General features: G+C 35.7%; 1 protein-coding gene across 4 annotated transcripts in view; it reads right to left on the reverse strand.

Annotated features, from left to right (window-relative positions):
* The window catches only part of LOC131072104 (uncharacterized), a 125,209-nt gene that overhangs the window by 18,765 nt on the left and 84,069 nt on the right, over positions 1-22,375 (reverse strand). For all 4 annotated transcript variants that reach the window (XR_009359339.1, XM_058008163.2, XM_059213790.1 and 1 more), the window contains one exon: positions 5,112-5,470. Coding sequence is in view for 3 of the 4 variants with exons in the window: in XM_058008163.2 (XP_057864146.2) it covers positions 5,112-5,470 (359 nt within the window). In the remaining variant the exon portion in view is untranslated. The remainder of the gene's footprint in view (positions 1-5,111; positions 5,471-22,375) is intronic.

Genomic DNA, 22,375 nt, shown 5'->3' on the forward strand with positions numbered 1-22,375 from the left:
ATTTGAATTTCTTGGTTGATCATTGCAAACAAGTGAATTTCTACTCGACTATACGAACTCTTATACTCATTATTGTACATACTACAACACTTAAGATAACCCCCACCTCTAAGAGTTTGTTAACCTTGATATAGTGTAACTCAAAACATCCATGTATTGTTGCATAGTGTTGGAGAGTAATCATGGTCAGCAAGATTAACAATAGAAAGCTAAATGTCCATTAGTTTTCAAACTTTTGGCAGCAGGTCATGATTGTTCTAGAAATCTCAAGGCATCCTAGATCATTATAAACAGCCATTGGCGTTAAAAGGATGTCCACCACCAGATTATAATGCCTTCTAGAATGATCAACATGAACTCTCATTCTTTGCAGAGTGGAAATGATGTCACAATTGCTTTTCTCCATTCCTCAATTGGATGGAAGGACTCAAGGGTTGATGATGATTGTTGAATTGCCTTTATTGCATGGCTTGCAAAAACCTAAGATTGCAGGCAACTAAGTGCCACAATGTAGAGAGAGAAGTTCAGTAAAATATGATTTGTTCAAACACTCATGTTTTGCAAGAACTAAATAAGAAGATGCCAACCATCATCTCAGATAACATCCCCTATTCTTGTGGGTCTAGGACGTGTTTTTAAGAACCTCCAAAGTTTACCTTGAGAAGTCACACTGGGCAAGAAATCCAATAAAGGGCAAAGTTGAACTTTATAGTTGATCCATTTGTTATAAAAGGGAACATACCAACATCTTGATATTCTTAGATCAATCATGTCAGATGAGTAGAATTGATATGAAGGGGGGTCGGCATAGATGAGAGCTATAATGCAAATGTGTGCTTTCATGCTTCTAATCAGAAGATCAATCCTTAGCATAGCACCCTCAAATTTTGGACATTTTTTACTCCAAAGATTCCATAAAATGAAGCCTGGACTAATTCTGTGTAGGATTTTTATGAATCATTGATCGGTTTACAGCCTTGTACAGTTAGAAGAGTTTTTGTAATGCAGCTAACCCTATGTTCACTGCTGTTTAACATGTGCAAAAAGCCATCAAAACCTCAAATGCATTCAAATGTACCGGCACTCAAAAAGGAATTTACATGGGTAAAGGAAACTCCATCATGAGGATGGCTTAATACTGTATATTTGGAATGAAACCCATTTGTACCCCCAAGGGTAGAACTGTGTTATGCTTAGCATTAAGAAAGAGATGTTTTAGAAGTACTACAGGCCAACTTCAAGAGCTCATACAATCATAATACACAGAAGGAACAATTGTGGTTTATTGAATAGGAGGATAGTACAAACTACAAGGCATTGAACTTAGGAGTGGGGACACGTATGGATGCTCTCTGTCAGTCATAACTATTTTCTTAATGCAGTGGTATAGCAAGCATACCATTTGGATGCAAGGATCAAATCTTATCGCCTGTTTGTCCCTATAATTACACTGCATTCATTCGGTTTATTCAAAGAAGCAAAAATCACAAAAAAAATCACGATTAATCACAAAAATCAGAAATCTGCAAGTTTGTTGATCCCCCCTCCCAGAAATTGGTTTTTTTTCTAAATCCATGATTTTCAGCATATTTTTAGGGTGTGAACACATTTAAATCATTAAAAAATGGTTGAAACAATACATTTAAATCACAGAAAATTGTGAACGCAATTTCTACACTTGATTTGGTCCACGAAGTTTGAAATATGACGTCTGCACAATTTCGCCAGAAGCTGTTGCAAGCAGGATGTTGCACGTAGGGTGCTTTGTATGGTTTCCCTTTCACTAGTTTTTATTCATATTTTATTTATTTTTATTTTGCAGAAGAGTTGGTTCTATATCATACAGCTCTACCCACATTCCACATCATACGGCTTTGCCTCGAGAATCCATTTCATCTAGCAGCTGAACAAAACATAGAGGGTAGTTGGGCTTTGTTCTTCCCCAATCTCACGGGGAAGGAAAACCCTATTTCTTGAGATGCAGTCGGACCATATAAATCCATCCATTTGTGGTGCATGATGGATTTAAATTTTTAATAATATAGTTTATAAATATGATTTTAATTATATTAAATTTTTTTCAAATTTAAGATATTTCTATTTGATATAGTTTTATTTTTTATATATTTTTTTTAAGTGTAATATTTAAAAATTTAAAATTTAATCTTTTCAAATATTTAATTTAATTTCTAAATATTACTATATAAAATTTAACAAATTCAAAAATTTAAATTAAATTAAAGATATAAAATATTGTTTTAGTTTAATTTGAATAAATAAATTTTAAATTTATTATAATTTTTTTCAATAATTTTAATTTATTATATATAAAAATCACTAATTTAACAATTTCAAATATTTAAAATTTAAATTAAATTTCAAAAAAATATTATTTTATTTTAATATGAACAAATTTAATTATATAAATGAAATTTTAAACTTATTAATAGTTTGAATTTTTTAATAATTTTAATTTACTATATATAAGAATTAAAAATTTAAATATTTAAATTTATTACTTATATTTTTTTTAAATCCAATTCTATCCCAATTTTTTCAAAAAATCTTATACTTTTGGTTTGCCGACATTTCCCCAAAAGATTCTTGCTTCTATCAAACCCATAGGTTTCAATTACATAATGAATATTTTTCAATGATGTGGTTTTCCGTTACAATGAACAATTTATTATGATTGGACTTTACCAAATTTAGAGAACAACGGTCATTAATAAAGTTGCTCATTAGATTATTACAGAAGTTAATAACCAAGCTATCCCATTGACTACACTCCTCTGGATATAGAAGACTGTTCCTTTGACACTGATGATTCCTCTTCATGTCTATATATTTACCTCGCACATGGCACAAACAATGTGCCAACTTTGTGCCACTAAGTTCCCTTCTACGTTCTTTGAGAATTAACATATTAAGGATGTTTGCTTGTATCTGCTTGACGAAAATGCAAATTAAGATCAGCTATAGGTTAAACCATCTAAACCTGTTAATGTTATAGCGGCGGCAGTTCTCTTTCCCTCCTAGATTCGAAATAATTAAATAACTTATAGGGCCGACTCAAGTGGTGTGTCTCCTCACTTTGTAAAGTCATCTCTTTTGTGGAAGAGGCCGACCCTTCACATAAAACCACCTTAATGTGTATATATTCAAGGCAACTCCCTTCTTCATGGTCAAGGTATTTTTTTGGGAAGAAAAGTTTGCATACTTCAAGGAGGCATTTGCATTCATACAGCAGATCGATATTTTTTCTTCAAGGGGATCAATACTAAGGAGAATTCATTATTGTTTGTATGTTCACATCTAGAGAGGTGCTATCATCACTGTATCAGATCAACCTTGTGTTTGGGCAAGTTGTAAATCAGTCTTCTGCTCCTTCAATCAATATATAAGTGATATATTTGTGGCTGGGCTTTTCTCCCTCAAGGAGGGTTTTCCCAGGGTATTTGCTGTGTCTTATTGTTCAGAATTATTGTTTTGCTGCTTATCTTTATTTCGGATCCAAAATTAACAAATCCAACTCTACATATCGCTGATCATGATATAATCCTAAAAGGCATGATACTAGAACAACAACAAAGAGAGCAACTATCATGGATCCAAAGACATTGTGTGACTTTGAACACTGCCTGAGAGAGATATAGTACCCATTGGCCATTACACAATTTGTTGGTTTTGTTTGCGAACAAAATGAGGCAAAGAAGATCGTGTGTGATCCCATCGATTTGCTCACAGCAGAGACCCATGTTGCAGAGATCCATAGCCATTTATCACGTCTTCTTTCTCAAGTGGCAAGTTGCTCAAGTTTCTAGAAAGAATTGGAGCGCATGGAATTTCCTTCACAGCATAAAGAGAAACTAATTGACATTTAAGCATATTGAGATTTTGATTTAAACTCACAGCAGGGCTCCAGTTGGTCTCACATGAGGATACTGGCTACATAGATGGGCCTTCTAAGCAGTGGAATATTTATGCTAACAATGCTGCTTGAGAAAACAACATAGGGTACTACGTAACCCAAACGCTACGATGCATATTACACCACCAATGTTTATTATCCTCAGCATGATCAATATTGGTGATCATGTGTATCAGATATTTGATAATTGAATACATCCATTTCCTGATACATTCCACAATGAAAAATGTAGGGTGAACTTGGCCATTAAAGTTCCTGGTTGTCGTATAATCAAAAATATCTTTAATAAGTAAAATGAATTCCAGAATGTGGGATAAATTTTGAAAGGATTTGCCATAGTTCTGCAATTTAGTTTTGAGGTTTGCCAAAGCCAGGAAGAAAACCTGATCATGGGGAACTTATACAGAGTTGCAGCTATTCAAAGCTTGCCAATAATAAAGCTTCTGCAAATGGTTATAGAATATAATACTAAATACTAAAGAATTCACAAACTTAAAATTTGAAAATTTTCATTAGCTCCCTTTTCTATTTGTACTATTTCTACAAGAAGCACATCAGTTTGCAATACATACTAAAGATGCAAACAAACTAAATATTATCAAGGCGGCCATTCATTAATAGCTGCAGCACGAAATGGGTAATTTGGTATGTAGCCTCATAAAGATTTCTATCCAGCAAGAGAAATATACATTTCCTCTCCATATCTCAAAACTTCTAAAATCTAAAATGGCATCAAACATTTTTTAACTTTAAATACACACTGATTTACTATATATAATCTTGCAGTATTCACCCTTATGTTTGCTCATGTGCCCATTGGAACGGTTGTGAATCTAAAAGGATTACTAAATAATTATAGTTGATATGATATGAAAGATTTGAAGTTTACTTCACTATTTTTCCTTGTGAGTATATAAATTTTATAATAAGCACTTGGATCCTATTGTAGACCATCACCATTAAATACGGTCTCAATGTGTGGTATGAGTGCTCTGATCAATTCTAAGCAAAGAAGTTGAAAATAGAATACAGGAAATACAGAATAGAACACCATTTATCTATATGAAATAAAATCAACTCTAATCAAATTAGTGGTGCATGACATAACAGCAATCTCAAGTCTAATCCAACTAATCATCACATCCTCAAAGAAAAGAAAGGGACTAAAAACAAGCATTACTTTGCACTGTCTCTAGGAGGAAGTCGACCGTGCAACACGCATTCTATGCACCACCATGGAAGATCCTTCTCATCCTCTGTCCCATCTAACTCAGTTATCTTCTTGCGCCATGGACCTCCATGAGTACCTTCAGTGATTATAGATGGGGGTGAAATAGTAGAAAACTCAAAAGCTGGAAGAACTCCAGAATTATGGTTTTCGGCATCATCATGATCTATTCTATGAGAAATGTGATTTCTAAGGGCAGTTTCCTGCCCTGGTGCAATATCCCCATTAGAAGTTTGTGTTGACATCTTCTGCCGTCTCCTTGATAGCCAATGGGCCAAGAGCCCATGTAGTGTCTCCTGAGCAAGATTTATCTGCAATATAAATGGATGAAAATAAAGCAGGTGAATCTGTCTCCCAAATTAAAAAGATGATTACAACACAGCATACATTATGAACACTTCAGCATGCAAAATGTGAATATGAAAGTGCAGGCTTATAGCAATAGTTTACCTTTTAAAATGTCAATATGAAAGCATGCTCTAAAATGAAACCAAGCTGAACTAAAACTATGCAAGATAATTATCATGGTTAAAGACAGATGCTTCAATGATCATTTCCTGCTTTGAAGAGAAAACAGTCAAGTGACTGCATTGTACCCTAAAAGTAAAAATAGCTAGGAGTATCTCAACCCAGTTAGTATATACAGTTTTTACAGATACATTAGTGTCAATTTAATATTCAAGATATTTGTAGAAGTGTATGGTGGTAAAATCACCAGTGACCTAGAGATGAACATAAAGCAATATGCTGCAGGTAGAGGTTTCCACTAGAGTGGGAAAGTAGAAAATTAGGGAGAACCATAAATTATACATTCTAAAAATTAAATTTCAAAGGTGAGGTGAGATAAGACACAGAAATCGTTCACTGATTTCAGGATTAAGTATAGGATGCAGCTAAGTCACAAGGTTCGAATTCGAATTCGAATTCGACAGCCATGAAATTCGGATGAAATTCGACAAGGGAAAAATTCGAAAAAAAATTCGGACAAAATTCGCCTTCTATAATTTTGTTTATTTTTAAATATATGTATACTTCTAATAAATTATCAGAATAGCGACCCTTTTTGGAGAAAATCCGAGGGCAACCCAGCAGTTGCAGACACCCATGACCCAATAGATACAAAGCATATACAAAGAATACCCACGACCAGCTGAGTTGTGTTTAGAGGCAGATACCAGTGCTTTATAGAGGAAATTCGATTAAATTCGATTTTAATTATAGAAGTTTAAAATTTGATTAAATTCGAACCTCATCCATGAAAATCGCCGTATCCTGTGACTTAGGGATGCAGAAGGAATATAACACATTTAGAGTCACAAACAATTTTACCAGTTTCTTAAAGTTGAAGATGATGAGGAATCAGCTTCAAGTCAACTATGGATGCAAGAAGAACTCTTGCAGTTTCTCAGTTGACACTTGGGTCCCTCTAGATTCCTATTTATAATTTAAGTAATCTTTCGAATTAATAAATGAGTCTTGTAATTCCTCTGCTCCTCTGATTGACTCTCGAATCCTTCTAGATTAACATCAGGAAAAGTCTCCTCCTGCATCAAAAGCTTACCTGCAAGAGTTGTACTTTGAATATGCTTTATATGGGTTATTAAAATTGTTTCTCAATTAGTCTTCAAACTCTCAGATATCTGGGTTAAATCCAAGAAAGGATCATTTCCTTGACAATTCTTTTAAGTGGTTTCTTTATTCTTTGTAATTTGTCTTGGCAGGCTTCATCTTATTTTTCCTTTCATGCTTCTTTGTCACTTTTCATCATTTCTTTCTATTGCCCAATGTACCTCTGACTTGACCCCAACTTATTCAACCACCTTTTCTCTTCTATTAAAGGTCAGTTCTAGGGGTATAGAAACACAATATGTCACCCAAGGGTTGAGGAGAGTTAATTTGGATACACTGATGTTTTCAGAGGTATATAATAATAATGGACCATTTTACTTTTATTAGCATTATATAAAAATAGAACTAGATCGGGGTAAAGACCAATACCTATGATTGGTAGAAAGAGACAGATCAAAATAAAAAGTTCGCGTGGTCCCGAATCGTAAATCGATGTATTAAACAAAGGAGACAAAGGCTCCTTACATAGATTTACAAAGACGATGTTTCTAAATGAAACAATTGTGAACAGAAGCCAGAATTAGAAACTACCTAAACTAACTAAGATGACCATCAAAGAAACATTACAATATTTTAATACCCTCCCTTAATGGTCATCGTCCTAACAACCCTATAGAAGACATAATCTGCAGGTCTTTTGGTCACAAATGCATAGAAGGCTGCCCCCTTCTGGTCGGGAATGCAAAGAGAAAGCTGTCCCCTTCTCTTCAGAACGCTCTGCAAAATGAGCTTGCTGCTGAGACCCTCCCTGATTCTGCAAAACTTATGGAAATGACCAAGAAAACCAAAACAAACTGAGATTGGTCCAACAAAACTGTCCCTCCCTGTAGCCAGAGATACCGAGAACAGCTTTTCAAACTGAAACCACGATTTTGAGGAAAAATCGGCAAACCCTTATGCAGACCGTTGTGTTGTGACGTATTCACATATCGCCCCATTGCAAATGGGGGCCCCACTTTATTTTTGCTTTCTAGGATAGTTGTTGTGTCTTTGGCTATTAGCCTTTCACTTGGAAGAGGTGTAGTAGCTTAGGTGGCCAGGAGATAATCAAGTCAACTCTCTCTCTTTAGGATGAGGTGAGGTCGGTTAGTTCTCAAAGCTTAGGAAATGAATGATTCATGATGATCATTCCATTTGATCAAAATCTTTTGCCTGCAAAATCAGAGTTGAAGTGCAAAATTGGCTAAGGCAAGTTGCTTCTAGAGGTCAACATTCTAAGGAAAAGGGATTTGAAGTTCAAATTATCACGAGAAGCTTGGAGCAAATGGAACAAGAAAGCGAAAGTTGCCATTTTGGAAGATTTCCTTTGCCCCCCCCCAAATAAGCGACTTAAGGTTCTCCACTTCCTTTGACCCCTTGAATCAGCAAACTAAGGTTTTTGCATTGCATTGATTTGAATGAGATCATGATTTTGCCAAGTGTGTTGCTAAGAGGATTGCGTAATATCAAGTTTGATGGAAATGTTGTCATTGATGTCAAAGAAGGTAAAAAGACAATGCAATAGATAAATTGTCATTGATGTCAAAGTGATAAGTCATTGATGCCTCTATTTTGGTTGTTACCATCAAGATGAATGTTCCCATTGTATTTTACAATCATCATGGTAGTGTGGCCGATTCCATATTTATGTTTCAAGAAGACTTTATGGAGAAGAAGACATTTACATGGAATCATAATCATCATCCAAGTGATGGTTTTCATGAATTGTTAAAGCATATGTTCTCTGGAAGTAGAATGTAATGTTTCAGACAAAAGCAATAAAAAGCTCCAGTTTATTCTCAGTACATAACCAAGATGGGACAAAAGTGAAGATAATGATAAATACAATTTCTATTCTGATTAGAAAATCCTACACAAACACATATTAACAAAGCATAAACAAATACAAAGAAGGTGGTGATAACTAAAGCACAACGATATATGTTAAGGCAGCAAACTTCTTTGTAAAGAAAAAGCAAATATGTTTTATATGCACGAATATTAACCGATCAATGTGATCAGCAGGAGACTACCTATAAACATGGAGACGATAATATAGAAGTTTAAAAGTAGCACTTACATTCTACAGCGGCTATGCTTAAGGATAGTGATTTTGTATGAAGGCATCAAGTATATTAAAGGCAGAAAACAAATAGCCGACCAGGTTTGGACGTGGATTATCTTGATACGCCTATACTCCATAATTCGTGAAATCCTCTATTGTTATTCGTGGGTGAAGGAAGAATAGTAAGAATAACACTGTATCTAGACAGTAAAATGATGAATCATTTGTGTCAATATAAGTTTGATATGACATAGACAGTGATATATACACAGCATGGTGACCGACTTCATACAGTGATCGACGAGGAAAATATGAGGTGTCAATATTAAAGAGAACAACGATTGAACCAGAAAATGTGCAGCGATTCAATCCTTATGATCAGCAATTTGATAAAGAATTAATAAAGAGGATAATGGAGCGACTATCCTATGATTATGCAGCGTCAGTGATTAGTAAAGAATGAAAATTAAAGGACATCGATTTACCATGGGTTGAGTCACAATATTGTCGACTTCCTCTATGACAGCGACATTACCAAGGAAGAATTAAATATCATGAAGAAGAATTGATTTCTTTATTAGAAAAGGTAGGCGACTAAACTGAATACTTCATGAAGCGGTGATTAATTAAATACGATCAGGTAAAGAAATATTAACCTGGCAAGATAAACTCGGCACCTAGTCAAAGATGTGATGACTTAAGTACTTTGTTAGCCGACTAAGATCAATTACATAATTCATATGCTGGTGAATTTCATTAAGAAAGGATGGCAATACAAATAACAAAGTATAATGGCTCGATCTCAGATTGCATGTCTGGCGATTGATAATTTAGTGGTTCGATAAAGATGATATGGTCAGCGAAAGAGAAGAGAGCGACTTTATTGGAATGGTGAAAGATTTGCATTAAAGTACAAACAAACATTAAAAAGTATATAAAGTGACAAGGTGTAATTTGAAGATTAATTAGAAGATACAATTAATAAAAAGATGTGATTTGCTGAAGGAAAGATTAAATAAATATTAGTCTAAAAGGTTTCTATCTGTTATAAAGTCAATGATATCGATTTACAAAAGGCAGCGTTTAAGTATTTATATTAGCAAGGATTGTGACTTGTTTAGTGAATAAAAGATGGTTCCTTTAAGGACATCTCTCTTGGAGAAAACTCTTCAATTATGAAGAGGTGTGACTTTTGAAATAAAACGTATATCTTGGTAGGAATAAATGGACATTGAAAATAGGAGTGATGAAGTGGGTGGTATGCGTGTGCCAAGTATGGAATAGAAAGAAGATCCTTGAGATGTACATGTATGCAGTACATGAGAAGAACTTTATATCAGATTTATGAAGATTTTATGAAGGCCTTATGAGCAGATCTTGTACAGAAGTTTGGATCAGATTTGGAGCAGACTTTATGTCTGATTGAAGAAAAAAATTGGATCAGATTTTGGAACAGATTTTGTGCCCTATTTGTAGCAGGTTTTGGATCAGTCATTGAGCAGCCATAAAGCAGTGTTAGATCAGATTTGTAAAGAGTGTTGGGGCCGATTTATAGAATGTGTTAGATCAGATTCATGAAGTGATATATGAGTGTATTTTGTATAGAAAAATAATATCCATCATCTGTTGTTATAGCAACATTGTCAAGGTGGAAAATCAGATTTATGTGAAGTGGGTTCGTGCTCAAGAATTCAGATTTGGGAGTTGGTGCTTCCAGTGGGTTGGTGCTCACAAAAATCAAATTTGGGAGTTGGTGCTTCTAGTGGGTTGGTGCTCTCAAACAAACGTAGGGGTTGGTGCCTACAAACATTGTAAAAGGAGAAATTTATAAAAACATTAATTTGTCGTGGTTTTCTCCCGTAAGGGTTTCCACGTATATATCTTGTGTTCTAAATTTATAATTGTGTTCATATTAGTTAGATCACATATGAGTGTTTGTATGCAATGAATATGTTTATGAGATAAGTTATATACTTGTGATTGAAGTTGAAAAAGTTTAAATTGGTGAAATTTGTTGTTATATTGATTCGTCCCCCGCTCTCAGTATAACCGTGTATTCTTCAAAGTTAGGAAGGAAATTAATCACTTCCAATGAGGGGTTAAACCAAAGCGACTTAAGCATTTCGATCATTTCCATTGACCCCTCCAAAGAGCGACTTAAGCATTTTTTTGCTTCCAATGAGACTTCAAATCAGCAAACTAGGGGTCTTGATTTTCAAAGCCACCTCTAATCGGCGAGCTAACACTTCCTTTGAGGGTCTAGATCCACGACTTAAGGTATTTCATTTCCAATGAAGCCCTCAAAGTGTGACTTAAGGATTGGGTTATAAAATCATATTCCATGTTCCATAGTTGCAATGCTTTATATTCCCTGAAGGCAATTGGTAAGTCTTTTGTATGGGGTAGAATTCAACAAAAGGCATTTGTTTAGCTGAAGTAAAAGAGTAGCAAGCCATTGGTTTTGGCAATACCTAGTTTGCAACTACTATTTTAGGTAGAGACAAATTTTAATGATTGTGTGTTGGAGGCTCTTTTTTTACAACCATGTAAGCTTGTTTGTTGTCATTCAGATTTATTTCGTGGAGCACTTTGGAATTGTATGTCTTTGTTTGAGCAAAAATTAACTATATCAATTATAAATTAAATATCATATATCTATATCTATATATATTATATATGTCTTCAAACGTTTAGTGTTGTGGTCGAAACTCTCCATTGGTGAGGCAGCCACCAAAGTTCAAACCCTTGATGGACCATTGAGCTCGCAAGCTCTCTACCTTTGTTGGGTCGTTAAGCTCTTGGGTTTGAACAAGTGAAGTGTGGGGAATGATGAACCCCCCGAAAATGGACAAAATAACAAACTTTTTCAATGTTGATTCCACATTGACTCTGATTCCATCTCAGATCAACCCTATTTCTAAGCAATTTAGTAATTTCAAGAGTTCTAGGGATTTGCCAGTTTTTAAAACGACTTTTTTCAATTTTTTGTCATTTTTGGTGTTTTAAACATGATTTTAACGTGAATTAAATGCAAAAAAATCACTGAAATTTGGGTCAACAATTTTTTGTGAATCGGGATTTTTTCGGGGAATAAATCAGCTGGCTCCAAGATTCAAGATTAATCGGGTACAATCGCAATTTTTTGCAGACTATTGCTTCTATGGTTTAAATGAATGGAAGAACTTTGTGTATGATCAGTGGTGAAATTCATACATCCATACTACTAACACCTTGCTGATTGTAAAATGTCTTGCGTAGTCAACTGGATCCATCTTAGCCATGCTTAACTTCAATTATCACTCCTTCATTGATATGCTTCACCTTGAAGGTATCTATGCTTGTACTGATGATTTGAAAATCATTAGCTATCCCTAGAAGATCGCACTATCCTTGGAGATGTTCGTTGCATGTCAGAGCAAAGCTTAGTTGAGTTTCACCAAAGATTGTCCATTTCTCTTACATTCTTAGGATTAGATTAGCTCTCTCAACCCTCATCCCTTTTCCTTTTTTATTGAAGCCAAGTTAACTTCCACGTTACAACATCATTTCAAGCATTCAAGATTCAGCATAAGTCCACCTTGTGATTCCAACAATATAACATCAAACACGCCGAGTCTATCCAAGAGCTAAAATTCAAAACCTTGGAGCCGTCCCATTTGATCACGCAGTTTAGCACTTGGGGAGGATTTTGTTTAAGAGAAGATAGAATACTTAGTATTTTATTCTGTGTTGTATAGTGCATAAAAACACCATCAACATGTTGCCCGAGCAACTCTAGGTGCGATCCAAAACAGCTGCAAGAAACAATGACTTTTGTGGAAAAAATCGCTAAACCTGTGATGTGATGCAGAGATTACCCACGAAACAGTAATTTTTTGAGGAAAAAAATTTATAAAACCCAGAAACGATTTGAACACAATTTGTTTTGGAGAAAAATCAATCAAAACCCATAAACAATTTTTAAGGAGAAAATCGCACAAAACCCTTAAACGATTTTTCAAGAAAAATCGTGAAAACCCTGACACTAAAACATTAAAGAGTAGCTGGCACAAAATCCGAGACACAGATCAGCATACAAAGCTTCGTTTTTAAGGGAAAAAAGTAAAACCCTTCCAAAAATTTTAAGGAGAAAAATTATAAAAAATCACCACTAATTTTTATGGAGAAAATTAGAAAAACCAACACTAATTTTTTATGGGCAAAAATTAGAAAACCCACAAACCAGGGCATATAGGAGCAAACCCTAAATAAAAAAAACAAATAAATCCAACAAAGCTGCTCAAAAACAAAGCCAAACCCTTGGTCGCCAAAATCGCAAAGAAATCACAAACCCTAGCCGCAGGGAAGTCAAGCACAGATCGCCAAACAAAAGAAGACGATGTATGCAAGCTAAAAAAGACGCACAAAATGTGCAGAGCCAGGAAGTAAAAACAACATCAGGTCATCGCAAGAAGACCAAACGCACAAAAAAGTCACGTCCACAATAAACAACATCATTTCTATCCAAAACGCGTGTAGATGGAGTTCAAGCATAGAAAAAAAAAGGGCGACATGTGCTCTAAAACAGCACACAAAACAAACAACGCCCGAGCTCAAATAAAGAAAACGCGATCAGAGAACCCATGAATTACGAAAAAACCTGCGATTTTCATAGACACCCTAAATAAAAGCCCACAAAAACTCCAATGATTTTCAACGATATTGTGCAGACAATTGTGTGATCTACAGTTACATAAATAATATAATTCAAACTGTGAATAGCTCAATATATATAGTGTAATCAGGTTTAAAGGAAATCCTGATTCATATATACTATTGTGCATAATTCAATATTACATTGCATTCTGAAAATTTATCAAGACATTTGTAATCTATATTATATTCTGTAATATAGTATTAGATTAAACCTAAGTGACTATAAATTTGAAAAGTATCATATATATAAATCTGATACAACTTTAACATGGTATCAGAGCCAAGTTTCCTTCTATAAAGCCTAACCGCGTGAAGGAAGATCCGATTAAGATCAGATTGATATCTCCTTGAAAGTTTGTATTTTAAAATGACGAATGGAATCAGATTCGAAGACAGACTTGAAGGTGCCTCAAACTATGATTCATGGAAACTACGAATGATGTTGGTACTAAGGAAGAATGAGTTAAAAACAATAATAGAGAATCCTTCTAAACCTGATGGAACAGACGAACAGAGTCAGTGGGAAAAGAACAATATTAAAGCAATGGAGTTATTAGTAGATGGAGTAAAGAGTCATCTACTACCTATCATTACAAGGTTAGATTCTGCATATGACATGTTCAAAGCCTTGAAAAACATGTTTGAGATTAACAACACGAGCAGAATCCTCACACTTAAAAATCAACTTTCTAATATTAAAATGAGTAAAGAAGAGACTATCACTTCATATTTTATGAGGATAACAGAATTAAGGAACCAGCTCTCATCAATTGGTCACATTTATGATAATAAGGAGCTAACTATGATAACTCTAAATGGGCTCCCTATCTCATGGGAAAACTTTAGACAAGGAGTTAGTGCTCGATCCAAAGTTCTCAAATTTGATAGACTAAAAGCTGACTGCATTCAAGAAGAGTGTAACCTAATATCAAGAGGAATCATGAAACCCGTTGATGAAGATGTTCAAGTTCCAGTCTATAGTTTGCAAAGGAAAAAGGATAAAAAGACATATGGTAATCGATCATTCAAGAAGCCTAGAGACTCCTATAAAGTACAATGTTTCATATGTGATGAATATGGCCACATTGCAAGAACTTGTCCTCTCAAACTTAAACTACAAGTGTCCCTTGCTGAAGTCAGAAATTCAGACGTATGTTCAGAAAATTATGTTATCTAGAAGAAACTCAAGATACCTTGTGATTGAGAGGGAGCTTACTAATAGAGATTGAGCACTTCTGAGGTAAAATTGTAAATATTGATTATTATTATTAATACTAATAATTATTTTATGGGCTCTATGTAAATCATAAGGAAGTGACGACTTCCAAATGATTTCCAAGGTGATGATCTTACAATAACTCAAGATTGTGGATAGAATCGCCGACTGAGGCAATCCACGCAATCGGCGATCCATGCAAGAGCTTGTGGATAGAATCGCAGACAGAGGCAATCCACACAAGAGCTCATGGATAGAATCGCCGACTGAGGCAATCAACGTAAGAGCTTGTGGATAGAATCGCCGACTGAGGCAATCCACATGAGAGCTCATGGATAGAATCGCCGACTGAGGCAATCCACACAAGAGCTTGTGGATAGAATCGCCGACTGAGGCAATCCACACAAGAGCCTATGGATAGAATCGCCGACAGAGGCAATCCACTCAAGAGTTTGTGAATAGAATCGCCGACAGAGGCAATTCACATCTTGAAACTATGGACCCAAGATAAGCATCATACGATTTATGAATGTTGCTCCCAATATCTTTTATCCTCCCTAGCTAAGAGTGAGTGTTGATGATTTATAGCCACGGTCAGAATCATCTAACAAACCTAGCTAGTCCAAATGTCTAATTGGCCTATTGGCCTTAGACATTTGGTGATTCGACTTACTTGCTTCAGTTAACCATGATTTGTATTTTAACTAACTATCGGAGATTAGCTGTGGTTACCATTTACCATGCTATGTCTACCATTGACGCATGTATCCGATTATCTGTTTGCATTACACATCGATGATCGGTTAATGTCACATCTATTATTACAATGATTATCGATCTGTTATTAATTGATTAGTTATCATATTAACTAAATCGATTATATTATAATTGAATCGGTTTGAAAGTAAACCTGATTACAATTATCGGCTTGTGTCCTTTTGCCTTCACGTCTCGTGGTGTAGAGACACGGCCCTTGAGGAAGTCCGTAGATATATATGAGGTTGATATTATAAAGTATGTATTCGTTATTATTAAGAGTACAATCGACATCATTGTGGCATAAGTGAGTGATCTGTAATACACTAAGTTTGTGATATTGTGCAGAATATTGTGTGATCTACAGTTACATAAATAATATAATTCAAACTGTGAATAGCTCAATATATATAGTGTAATCAGGTTTAAAGGAAATCCCGATTCATATATACTACTGTGCATAATTCAATATTACATTGCATTCTGAAAATTTATCAAGACATTTGTAATCTATATTATATTCTGTAATATAGTATTAGATTAAACCTAAGTGACTATAAATTTGAAAAGTATCATATATATAAATCTGATCCAACTTTAACAAAGGCAGCGATTCCAAACGAACATATCAGACATTTCATATTGTCAAGTTTGCCATTGCTAAGAGGGCAAATTCATCCCTTGTTGACAGCGATTTTCATCAAGAAAAAGGCGAAGTCATTGGAAGCATCGAATTTAGTCATCAACACCAGGGACTTGACTTCCTTGATCAGCAAATGTGCCATTGCTAGCATCAACATTGCTTTCGTTAAGGGTCGGCAATCTGAGGGATCAGCGATTTAACACTTAAATATCAGCAAATTCATCACTGGAATCGTTGATTCTGCTCCAAGCATTTGATCAAGAACGCATCAATATAGAGGGCAATTTTGCCAAATTATTGATCAAATTGAAGTTTCCAGCTAGAATTGAGGTTGTTTGTAGGTCTGAATTGACTGTTATTTGACCATCTTTATTGAAATCAGACCCTGATTTGGCACTGACACATCTTCATGTTTGATTTTTTTTCATGTTGTTCTAATCATAGGATGTTTTGTTCATTGCTTTTGATCATCTAAGTATACCTCAAAACGTAATTCATTAGCTTAGATGATCATGTTCAAGTATGATCAAGTTTTGCAAGCTAGGGTTTTAACATAAGCACCTAGGGTTTCAGCAATATTGAAGATTTTGATGAATTATCCGCTCTAGAGCAGAAATTGTTAGCTTAGGTGATTAATTTCCACTTGTAAGCATTAATATCATATCATAAATCTATCTTGGACAACCCTGACAGGTAGAACATGGCAGGAGCACGACAAACTCTCATCAAGGAGGACTCAAAGGGAGGGGGCTGGAGCCCAAGATTGCATCATTTTGGGGCAATGTAGGGGGCACCAACCTTGACCAAATCAACATGAAGATGTTTCAAAGACCTTTGTACACCACCAAGCCTTCCGGATGTTCAAAGATGATGATCGAGAGTGGAATAGTGAAAGCAGCAGGCTTCCCTCCAGCTGTGTACTGCAATGAGTTGATCATTGAGTGTGCTAAGCACTATGATGCGAGCAAAAGGATGATAGTGGCCTTCCATCAGTGAGGCCTTCCATAAACCTGAATTCAATGGTATGATCTACAAGAGAAAGGAAACAACACAGGCATTCTATGATGATCATCTCGACAAATGCCTAGGCATAATTAACAAGTATTGGTTATTGAAGAGCAGGCCTGGCTTATCCAAGATACCCGCCAAGCTCCATAGAATTGACTTCAAGGAAGAATTCAATGATTTGATCACTATGCTCAACCGGATTGTAGGAGCCCCTCAAGCCTCTCAGTTTGAGAATTGGATGTTGTACTTATGGAGATCATATCGATTGGAAAGGAGAGGGTCAATTGGGCAAGGATTATTAGCAATAACATTGATATACAACTCAAGAGACTCGAGTGAACCAAAAAATTCTACATGAGTTCATAAATCATATATTCACTTGCCAGAGTTCATGAATATGTAAAGTTAATCTATAGAGGTCCAGTTAAAACTAGAGCTGGAGAATTGAGAGCATGTGAATTATACAAACAGCTACATTACCCTAGCAAGACACATTACTGGAGAGTGAATGATGCCTTCACCATGCACATCACAAGAACTTTGCAAGGTGGCATTCATCAAAGACTAATCCCACAAGCTAAAGAGCTAATAGAGAAGTTTGGTGCTTGGTTTATCCAGTTTCCCAAGTTCACCTACATAAGGATACAAGGATGCTCTTGTCCACCCTACATGTTACTGAGATATCCTACCGACAAGTTGGTATTGCTTGAGTTGGTGAGACAGTTGATGGCATACAACAAAGTACAGAAGAATAAACACAAGTCAAGAATTCCATTTCTCATTTTAGTCGGACAGTCATTAGAGGTATGCCCATCCTTGCAAGCAGCAAAGAAGGTGGTTGAGGAATTGAAGTCTCTCCTTGTTCCATACTTTTCCAAAGACAACTTTGATCCCTACAGAAGCATCAAAAGATCTAGTGGAAGAAGACACAAGCATAAGTTACAATTGGAAGATCATTTCATGAATGCTCAAGATGATCTATACATAAGAAGAAGAATGTGTTCAAAACTACCTATTCACATCGTCAGGGCATGCAAGGTCTTCAACATTCCCGATCAAGCACAAGACAGTGGAAGACACCTCCTACCAATATATGAGCAAGAGAAAGACAAAGAAATGAAAGTCAATTGGATTGAGGTGAAGATCACCAATTTGGAGGATTTAATGAAGCTAGCCTTAACATATCCAAGACGTTGGATATATGCCCAAATCCACAAATTGAAGAGTCAAGGCACCCAACAGACATTCGAATTGATGGGAGAGGAAGAGTCTTCCGATGATGATACAAAAAGTGAAAGCCAGAGTGGAAGTGCCACCCAATCGGCCCATTCCAAATGATTAAAGAGGAAAGAAACCAACAAAGAAGAGACACCAAAGAAGAAACATAAATCAAGTTCACGACACCCATCTACTAATAACTCTTTCATGCATGAGAGGGAAATGAATCAAGCAGCTTCCCTAGAAGATCATACACCAAGAGAAAGCATTGATTGTGCAGTGAATGAATTCGTGGAATCCACAATTCAGAACAGCAAAGGTGAAAGGACAAACAAGGGCAAGCAACCATTGGGTCAAGACAAGTTAGTCTCACCTAAGCCAATCATTGATAAGGCAGGCAGTGATGTACATGTGAATATAGAAGATGGTGATCAAAAAGTAACATCTCCACCCAGAGAAGATCAGCAACTAAATAAGTGCAAGTAGGAGAGGAGAAATCAGCTATCCCTGCATGGCTTAGGGAGAGGTTAGCGAAGGAAGTGATAGGAAGTGATAGTGGAAGGGGAAGATCCTATCGATTTGGACAGCTTCCTGGATAGAACTCAAGAGACTGAGAAGAAAAAAGCAACCAAGATGTCAAAGATGACAAGAGATGGTGAAGGGTCTCGAATAATATAGATTGCCACTCCAAGAGTAGATAAACCTGAGGGCGAGATCACAGCAAAAGAATATGACTTGGAGACTATTGATTTAGGTCTTCCCACCACTAACTAGGCATTGGAAGACATGAATGACATAGTAAAGACAGTCCATGACATGCTAAAGTTGGAAGTAGAATAAGAAATTAGAAAGAGAAAAAAGTGAATTGAGAGGTCACCTCCAGCATTTCGAGCAACTATTGAGGCAGCATGATCCTCTAGCTGCGCCACCACCATTGCTTCCTCTCAACTCACTTGACAATTTGGAGAAGATGAGAACTTCAGCACAACTGATGGATACTTGGATTAATAAGACTTTCAAAAGGGCAAATGTGTTCATAAAGGAACTAGTGAAGATATTTGATAGAGATGTAAGTATTCTTGAAAGAACGCAAGCTCTCATGGCAACATATGATAATTTCGTTTACACCAAAGACTTTACCATACCTATATTGCAAGTAATGAAGAAGATGTCGAAACAGACTTTGATGAACGAAGGAGTATTGAGAGATGAGAAATCACCTGATTTCCAGCAATGGTGTAATTTGCTTCGCATGAGAAAGGTCATATTTGAGGATATCAATGATGGATGCACCCAAGTTGATCAAGCAATAAATTTGATACATGACAAGATTGTGGAGGTAGTAGAGATCGTTCTTTAAACTGAGATGAATGAAGGAATCTATATTGATACCGATCATCTAGTTAAACAAGTAAAGCTCATATTCTTTGGAACAGACGGATCACCTTTGGAGAAGCAGCTAGATGATATACACTCATTTACAGTGCTTGCTAGCAAAACTAGAGATTTTGGACCAAAAAGGGAGAAAACTTTTGCCTCAAGCTTGGATGAAGTCAGTTACTTGGAAGAACAAATGAAGAACTTGCCAACAATTCCAATAACTGAGATTGAATTCATGATGTCCAAATTCGTTGAATTTGCAAAAAGGAAAAAGGATAAGGGCAACAAGATTCTAGAAGATAGTTTGTTATGATCCTATGTGGCGTCAAATTTTCCTATTGAAGGATTTTTCCTCGTATTTTGTGCTAAATGGATGTCACATTCCCATTGGCTAATATTTAATAATTTGCAATAATTAGGTATTTTGTTTGTAACAAACCCTAATTAGGATTTAAGTGGAAAAATTTGGGCCCTTGATTTTAATTTAATCTTGGTCATTCATTGTAATTGAGAGCCCTATATAAGCTCAACTCATTTCATTTGTAAAGGATCGATTAGAAGAGTTTTGAAGAATTGTTGCTCGATGCTGCAGAAATTAATAAAATCATTGAAGTGTTGGTGACTTATTGAGTTTTGGAGCATTTGCTTGTTTCTTCATTCCTTTTATGAGAAGTTAATATCGAAAAGACATAAAAAATTAGAATAGAATTTGCTTTAAGTATTTTAGATAAATGAAAGATGTATGTGCATGATTGATAGTGAAGCTCATTGTTCATACTACTAGTACAACATCGATGGTGAAGTATCTTGCATAGTCAACTAAACTTATTTTAGCAAAAACTTAACTTCAATTACTATTCCATCATTGGTATGCTTCAACTTTAAGTTATCTATTCTTGTGGTAGTGATTTGAAAATCATCAAGCTATCCTTAGAAGATTGCACTAGCCTTGTGGAGATGTTCACAGCATGTCGAAGCAAACCTTAGTTGAGCTCACTTGAAATTGTCCATTGTCTTGCATTCTTAGCATTAGCATAGCATTCCTAAACCTTGCTCCTTTTTTCATTTTTTTATCAAAGATCATTAGTAGTAGAAAGAGAACGATATTGCAACATCATTCTGGTGCAAGGGCACCTAGTTAGTCATATGCCTCTATGAGGCCAATTTGTGTTTTAGAGTCTTATTTCATGTTAAATGTTTTCAGATAAGGTCATGAAAGACTATCTTTATGTAATAAAGGTCCTTGAGACCATTATGTAGTGTTTTGAGTTAAGTATGGAGTCATGTTGACACAAAATTGTCAAATTGTCATTGCAATGCAAATGTGTACCAAGATGATAAGTGAAGTATCCAATCATGTTTGAAGGTCTTTTGGACCTCTTTGAACCTATTTGCAAGAGTGTGAAGTCACAAGGAACTTAGTTTAGGTCTATGATCAAATTTAGACAAAGTTGTCATAATACAAGTAAAGTTGTCCTAATACAAAAGTTGTTAATTGTATGCCAATGGTCAAGAGGTTTTAAAAATCAGTTTGGTGGTTGGAGTGGTTGTTTGAGGTCTATAAAATACTTGTGAATCCTCGGTGAGGTGTTGGTTTTTTGGGTAGAAAAAAAGAAAAGAAGGAGATCAATAAAATTTCAAATTTTCTTAACTGTCACTGTTTTTCTGAACGCTACAGTCTGATATCTCTCACTTTTCATTGTGAAATCTGTCTTGTTATTATTAAAAACTTATTTGCTATGGAAGAGGCGTGAATCCTCTGCAAATTAGCTTTGGTCTTATTTAATTTCCTCTTGTTTTGACAAAGTTATATTAATTCTTGTAAAACTGTCCATACCCTTGACTAGGGTAACCCGAGACAGTAGAATAATGGATTTTGGGTCATTTCCAAGTTAACAATTCATACCAAAGAGTGGAATGACCCTTGTAAATATTTCTTTGTTCTCCTTTCTTTGCAGGGTTCCATATTCAAGGTGGCACATGCTAGTTGTGTTAAAAAACTCTGATTTTTGGTGTCTCAGTCTGATGAGACAGTGAGATGGATGGTGTATGCGGTGGTGTAAATGCAAAAGTGGACTTGAGAGGGTAAAAGGAGACTGTGAGGGGTTGTGGAGATGTCCCAAACTTGTTCCAAGAGTGGGCAATCCAAAGGCAAGAAGCAAATGACCAATGGTAATGACTGTCCTCAACATTGCTTATGACTATCTCAGTGAAACCAGTGATACAGTAGTAGTTTTTTTTGTATGGTCTTTTGGGTGGATGGGGTGGTGAAGACCGGTGGGTTTGTGCACTCTATGTTGAGCAATATCTTGTGTGTCCCTTGTTGAAGTAGAAGGTTGAAGAGTCTTGTGGAGATTTGAGGCATTTTCTTTGTAAAGGAGTCCTAATAGCCTTGTAGCCGGTTGACAGTCTCTCATTGAATGGTGTGCTCCAAAACAATCCATGTTGGTTTTCACATATGTTGTAGAGTCTCTCAATGAGTGTTCCAATGTGTCTTTATTTTGTGATTGATCATCACTTTACGTGCTAAAACCTCCAAATAAGGACTACTAGGATATAAGGTTGTTTGTGTGAAGGGTATAGCAGCAGATGGAACCGGGATGTTTGGGAGTTTCCAAGGGTGCAAA

Source organism: Cryptomeria japonica, chromosome 11 (assembly GCF_030272615.1).
Source record: "Cryptomeria japonica chromosome 11, Sugi_1.0, whole genome shotgun sequence".
NCBI classification, from domain to species: domain Eukaryota; kingdom Viridiplantae; phylum Streptophyta; class Pinopsida; order Cupressales; family Cupressaceae; genus Cryptomeria; species Cryptomeria japonica.